This window comes from Vigna unguiculata, chromosome 6 (genome assembly GCF_037176805.1).
Source record: "Vigna unguiculata cultivar grain cowpea cultivar isolate G323 ecotype 2 chromosome 6, ASM3717680v1, whole genome shotgun sequence".
Classification (NCBI taxonomy): domain Eukaryota; kingdom Viridiplantae; phylum Streptophyta; class Magnoliopsida; order Fabales; family Fabaceae; genus Vigna; species Vigna unguiculata.
The window spans coordinates 40,919,732-40,926,852 of record NC_140797.1 but is presented as its reverse complement, the minus strand read 5'-3'; the positions used below and the strand labels follow the sequence as shown (position 1 = coordinate 40,926,852).

Here is a 7,121-nt window from a genome sequence, read left to right as displayed (position 1 = left end):
TTCATCGTACTATATACAAAGTTTTTATCAACCTTCTTTCTTACCCTTTTTTTCTCATACCCTTAACCCAATCAATAACTCAAGGACCAAATTCCAACCATTCATCCCCCACCTCCCTAACTCAGATTCATATCACAAGTAAATTCACAAATCAACTCCATAACAAAACCCTAATGGTGAATCACCTTAGAACCATTGTTTTATCTACAAACAAACTAAACAATTCAGAGACAACAAAAGTCTGAAACATCAAATGTCTGGTTACAAAGAATAGGCATATATGAAGTTAAGAAGAAAAAAAAAATTAACAAAATCAGAACCTGAGGTCCTCCATAACTACAAGGGAAATATACTGATTTAAAATGTAAACTCCAAAAGGTTTGATATGAACTCAAATCTAGGTGAGGTAGTTTTCTGCACAGAAACTCCCTCATACTCAGCAGCACCAAAACGAGTTAGAGAGCATCACAAACAACGTAAGGTGCAGTGATTGCAGACCATATAATAAAACCAATTAAAAGTAATGACTATCTAGTATTATCAATTTCCCCAGCCCAATAAAAAGTATAAACATCATCAAAATTCGTAACTAACCTATCATTTAACTCATTCCTTCTCCTCCTTCCTCACCTGCGACGGCACAATAATGTCCTGAAGCAACCCATTGTCCCTCAACATAGCCTCGTGCCCGAAACCTTGACGGTTCGCTGGGTCGTGACCAAACCCACCAAACGACGTCGTGTTCATGAAGTTACTAGCGGAGTTTACAAAAGGAGGGTTGGAGTTGTATATCAAAGCCGAAGCTTGGGGTTGGTGATGGTGCTGATGTGGCAGCACGAAGTGTGAGGAGCCGGCATGTCCCAACCCACCAGGCTCGTTCACGAACCCGAAGCTGGCCCGAGACGAAGCAGGGCAAGGGTGCGTGTGCTGCCCCTCGTAAGTGGTGACCACGATGGAAGGGTCGTCGGAGGAACGCTCCACTCGCTTCTTCACGCCGCAACCGGTGGTGGTGCAACGGTAGTAGCTCCTAAAAGGTGACGTGGCACGACGGTTGCGTGTCCCGCAAGAAAAAATTAATTTAGATGGAAAGACGAAAATTAGTGGGAAACTCTAGTGCTATTTTGTCAACTAGACCGTTCGCTAGGGACAAGCGAAAGAGAGTGATGGATGAATATTATATAATATGTAATATATATAGAGAGAGAGAAAGAATATATGATGAGTGAATATTGAAAAATGAAAAAAAATGAAATGACAGTAATATGCTACCTGGGATAAGGGCTGTTTTTCACAGCTTTTTGGCCGTACTTGCGCCACTTATAACCATCGTCTAGGTGATCAACCTCGCTCTTTGTCATGAACGCAAATCGCGGTTCTCTTTGCTTCTTTTGGTTCTTCTTCTTCGGTTTCAACCTGTTGGATTTTGCAGACAGAGTCAACAACGATAACAAATCGGAAAAAATATACATAAAATGAAAAAACAGAGTCAAACGAAGACACTAACAACGATAAAACCAGAACCCCATTTTAAGTTCCTTCATCACAAACTGTCTCGTCACTTTCCCCAATCGGACTTTATCTCCCCTTTCCTTCTTACTTTGCCATTAAGGCATTAAACAACACATAAATGTAAATTCTCAATAATGAAAAAAAGGGAAAAACAAATACAAAATGAATAATAACTACTATAATTTAATCCACTGTATACCCACGCGTCTTTGGCTATTTTCGTCTATTTTTCACCTTGTGTTAACATTAAATAATCCATTAGATTTTTCACTGTTACTATCCTTCTGTCTGGTTTTTTTTTTTTTTTCTCTCATTCACTCAAAACATTTCAACAAAACCTACACCCAGTTCTTTAAGTGTTACTTTCTTAAGCTGTTCTTGGATAAAAATTTAATTTTTACACATTGCAGCGAAATATTATTAAAAAAACAGAATTCAACTGTGCACTTGTCATTTTCCTTACCCAATACTTACTGTTTCTTAGTCTTGTCTTGATCCTGGTCCTCTCTGCCTCCATTACCACCTTCTTCTTCCTCCTCTGCCTCAGCTTCCTCGTGTTCAAACCCACCTTTACCACTCTGCCCCGCCATGGTGGTGGTCATGGCGGTGGCGGTGGCCTCATTCGAAGACGACGAAATCGACGACAAGTTGGGCGACGCGGGAGTGTTGAGCACCTCGGAGGAGTCCGGCACGTTGGAGCTGGCCCGCGACGGCGCAGCGGAGGGGAGCCAATCGAACAGCGGAGCGTGGTAGTCGTGGACCCCGAGCAGGTCGAGGAAGCCGAAGGGCGAGGCCTTGTGGTCGCAGGAAGAAGAGAAGGGCGGCGGCGGCATGGCGTCGAAGATGGTGAGTGGTTGGGAAGGGAAAGTGAAGTTGTTGGGAATCTCGTCGGAGAATGCCATGGTGGTGGATGGTTCGTTGTTGGGGTGCGCTTCTTCCTCTCTTTTCTCCTCCGCCATTGATTTTCGTGGATTGCTTCAGCTATATATCAGCGTGGCACATATTCTTCCTTTTTTTAATTTTTTTTTTTTGGAGATCTTGCTTTTGTGCTGTGAACTCAAAAGGAAGTGTGCCTCTAAATTCTACCACTTATTATTACAAAATATATAAAAAGAGACAGAAAGGAAGAGAGAGGGAGAGAGAGAGAAAGGGATAGTTTGGGGATTAGCAGAGTACTCTCTCCATAGATTCAAATTTGAGATTTCTTAACCAGTGTCATCATAACTACTGTTCAATTTTTATTTACTCTTTCTTAAATAATCAATAATACTAATTAGAGGCATTCAGTGTTTCTTTAAATAGAAGTACTATTTCAAAAATCGTTAAATAATTTTATTCTTCAATGTTTCCAGCATAATTCATAAATCGAACTGGACTAACTTATTATTTGATTCATCTACAAGTAACTATCACAAATCAAAACATTTCATAGTCGATGACAATATCTAAAACTGGTCAAAATCTATGAGAAAAACCGGTGGAAAATATCAGGCTTAGTTAATTTTATTAAAAAATCATTTTTTACATAAATTTTTAAATTTTACATAAAATATTAAAAAATAAATAGCACACATATTTAAATAAGGTTAAAAGTTCTATACAGTGTTAATAGTACCGATTTTTTAATACATGGGATATTCTGTAAAAAGGTTACATTGTTGGTTTTATTTGAAGGGTTAGAAAATTAAAAAAAATAAAAATGAGTAGAATATAATTAGGGTCGTTGTTGTGTGAAAAGAAAGTTTGATAGGGTTGGGGAATTTGGAGAAGTATGTATGAAGAGAGTGAGAGGGTTTGGAATTTGCAGCTTGGGTGGACTGGCACCTGTCAGTAACGAAGCGTACGAAGAATGGCAGGAAGATGTTGATGGCATTTACCACAAAAGAGGACCGCCATAGGGCCCCACTACTGCTTGACGCGGATATTTGACTGGTAACCGGCTTAGCGTGTGAACCAAGCATTCTCCCTACTCTACACGTGGGTACTACTTTTGGTGTGTTTCATAAGACTATTAATTAATTAATATTTTCATCAAATTTAAGGATATTATTTTTGGTGTGAATGCTTAATATTGTTCTTTTTTTAATTATATTAGAATTTTATTGAGTTATATAGCATTTGAATTATCAATTGCTATCTTTTAAAAAGTTTATCTTACTATCGTTTTATAATTCAGAAGTAGTTACTTTCCTTTTTTAGAAAAAAAAAGTCTACACACTTTCTTATTCGTATCAGTCTTTGGCTTGCATTAACTATTATTTTTTTTAAATAATAAAAAAATATAATATAAATTCATTTATATTACCTATTTTTTAAAATATATTTAAATTTTAAAGAATTATAAAAGTATTAACATTTTAAATGTTAAATAATTTAAAATATACTTAACGTTTAATTAAGCTTCACGTCGCTTTTAAATTTAATAATTTAATAATTATCAATCGAGTCTTTTCTAATTTCTTTTTGATATATTAAGAATTCACAGTTTTTATATTTTCAATTGAATATTTACTTTTAAATTTATCAGTTATTTTGATAACGTGATTATTATCTTAAGTTTTCGTTTTCTTTATTATAGTTTTCATATATTAAAAGAAATATCAACTTTCAGGATTGACATAAAATAAGATTAATGTATAGACGTATGATTTTTATCTTTTTTTAATCACAAATTTCACCAACATTAATGGTAGTGATGACAAAATTCTCTTGATCATTGTAGATGTTAACATGAAATTTATCTGCAACACTAATAGAAAAAAAAAATATTTAACCACTAAAATAATGTGGTTATGAATTGTGAGTGAAATAGTGACTAATTTCGATCTGTCTTAATTAGTCACGAAAACGCAGTTGAATGATTTGTCAGTGAAATTAGTTCATATAGCGATGAAAAACACCAATGGCAAATATTATGTCGTTAAATCGATGGTTGTATAAAATAGAATAAATTGTTCGATTTAGATACTGAATTAGCCATGAAATAAAGTGACTTTGTAGCGACTAAATTTGTTTCGATGACTAAATAGCAACCGAGAGGATTTCAGTCACAAATTAGGGACTAAATGAGTTTTGGTGACTAAATTATTTTGAATGCAAAAAGCTAAAAGTTCCCTCTCTATGAAAATTAAAAAACACTAACACACACTTCTCATCGTGGTCGAAATTAGGTAAGTATATCACTCTACTTTATTATTGTCCTCGGTCTTCACATATAACTTATATTTTGGTTGAATTTTGATTTGATTTTGTATTTCGTTTTTTTATTTGTTACTTTCTCTTTTTGTGTTTATAGTCTAGGGTTATTTTGTTTGGATGTGGATTTTATTGTTTGAATGAGAAGGAAATGATTATATGTATTTTGAATTGGCAAAAATCATATTTACTTCATTTCATCACCATTCTTTTTTGTAGCTATAGGTGTTTGCGACCAATTTTATCTACTTAGTGATCAATTTTGTCAATGACTAAAATATTTTTTCTAGTTGTGAAGTTTGGTGACAATCTTACTCTCTAATATTTTTCAATTAAAATAATAAAAAATATTTGTCATTACTATATTAATCACAATTTCATTTTATATTAATTATCTATCTTCACAGTCTTTTGAACATATGAAACAATATAACAAACAAATATGTTATCCAATTAAAAATGACAAATATTCAATTAAAGATATAAAAAAAATTCAAATAGCTTATAGATAAAAAATATTTAATAAATACTCAAGAACAATTAAACTTATAAAAGATTTATAACTTAATTAAATCAATAATAAGATATAAAAATAAGTCATAATTAAAACCAATTTCAAATTATGGTTAAATATTGTTATTATGTGTGATGTGATGATAAGAAAGAGGACCATTATTGGAGGTAGGATCCTCTATTTAAAATGGAAAATAAGGTCATTTACATCATGCATCGTGATATGGAATGATTATATTTTGTAAAGTACATATGAAGTTAATTAGGGAAGTGAAGAAAGGATTATTGACTTCATATATCGGATATTGTGGGATAAATGTGTATATGTTTTAGTCATTTTGTTAGGAGTTGAACTTTAAGATTAACTTAATCCTATAAAAGACTTATAAAATGAGGATTACATCCACTTATATACTCTAGATTAACCTTATCATTAGTCAATGTGAGACTTCCAAAACACTCTCTATATGAGATATCTACATCTTGTGCAGAAGACTATACATTAGTGGATTGTTTGATAGCGGTCCGATAATGAATAGAACAATACCCAACAAACAATAAATTTCTTGATAGCAGGTGAGAAAATAAGCCGAATAAATGACAAATCTCATTGAAATAGTCTCTAAATAACTCATAACTTTGATATATATCATGTTAAGAAATGAACTTTAAGCCTAAGTTAACCCTATAAAATTGCCTTGTAAGGTGAGATGTACACTTACTTACATACTCTAAACAGATATTATCACTATCAAGGTAGAACTTTCAACACATTAATAGCTAAAAACTCGTGTGAGATATATACCACTTCTAATGACACGATAGTGAGGAGGTGTTAGAGATGAGACAATGGTCTTCATTTGTCTTTTGATTTAAATAACTTTATTATGAGATTATCGACTTATTTTATTATTTTTAATATTTATATTTGTTTCATGATATTTTATCTAAGTTTTATAATGTGTTTCCATAAGAAATTTTGTGAAAGAAAAATATTTTTATACAAAATTTTAAATGATATGTGAAAGTATATTATTATAAAAAAATCCTCAATTAGAAATCAATTTTAGAAAAAAAAAATATTTAGTCATTATACTGATCAATTTATTAGATACCAATATAATTTCACATATCTCTCTTAAATAAAGAATTTTAAAAAAACTAAAATTTTTAAATTTCATAAAAGTAATAATATTTTTTAAAATTAGAAAAATTTCAATCTAACCTAAAGAAAGAATTTAAAAAATTTCATATACTCAAACTTTAAATCTAAATTTTTTGTAATCACTTTCTATTGAATCTTCTATGGATAAACTGTCGTATTTTTGTATTAAAATGATGATGTCATGCAGAACAATTCTAAATGTAGTAAAACAATCTTATGGTAATCATCCAAAATTTGAATCTGCTGATACTGATATGTAATTAACAAAAAGATCAAATTACCAGTTGGGAAGAATCTCCTTTAAGTTTCTTTAAGTTCTCTTTAATAATTAAAAATAAATATTTTTTAATTTTAATAAAATATTTAATAAACATATATATATAAGAAAATGATAGTTAATCTGAATCATTTATAAGAAAATGATAGTTAATATCTATGCTTGCTTACATCTCAAAATGTATATGGTTTATTATAAAATATTAAATTTGGTTTATATAAAACTTTAGTATCTAAAAGAATAGATTTTATGTTGTTTTTTATTTTATTTTTTATGAAATAAGTGAATTTTAATTTAGTTCACAGTTTTTCTTAAAATTCTCATCGTTAAAATTTAAAATAGTTACTTTTAGACATTAATATTTACATTTAAAAAATGCATAAAATTATTTTACAGATTTTTAATTGATGTAATTAAGGTAATCATATTCTATTTCGTCCAACATGAATAATTAGAAGTAAT

General features: G+C 31.2%; 1 protein-coding gene across 1 annotated transcript; it reads right to left on the bottom strand.

Moving 5' to 3' along the window:
* Positions 1-242: 242 nt before the first annotated feature.
* Positions 243-2,677, bottom strand: WRKY48 (WRKY DNA-binding protein 48). Its single transcript, XM_028074986.2, has 3 exons — positions 1,984-2,677; positions 1,270-1,413; positions 243-1,027 (listed from the first exon to the last, which is right to left on the bottom strand). The coding sequence occupies exons 1-3, from the start codon at positions 2,466-2,468 to the stop codon at positions 607-609; spliced, it is 1,050 nt and encodes a 349-aa protein (XP_027930787.2). The 5' UTR covers positions 2,469-2,677; the 3' UTR covers positions 243-606.
* Between the last annotated feature and the right edge of the window lie 4,444 nt (positions 2,678-7,121).

What these genes read in the sequence shown, in the direction of transcription:
- WRKY48 (XM_028074986.2), bottom strand. Translation starts at nt 2,468, where the DNA reads ATGGCGGAGGAGAAAAGAGAGGAAGAAGCGCACCCCAACAACGAACCA. An exon ending in CAAGACAAGACTAAGAAACA is followed by an intron (nt 1,414 to 1,983) that starts GTAAGTATTGGG and finishes AAAATCCAACAG; the next exon opens with GTTGAAACCGAAGAAGAAGA. An exon ending in AAAAACAGCCCTTATCCCAG is followed by an intron (nt 1,028 to 1,269) that starts GTAGCATATTAC and finishes GTCACCTTTTAG; the next exon opens with GAGCTACTACCGTTGCACCA.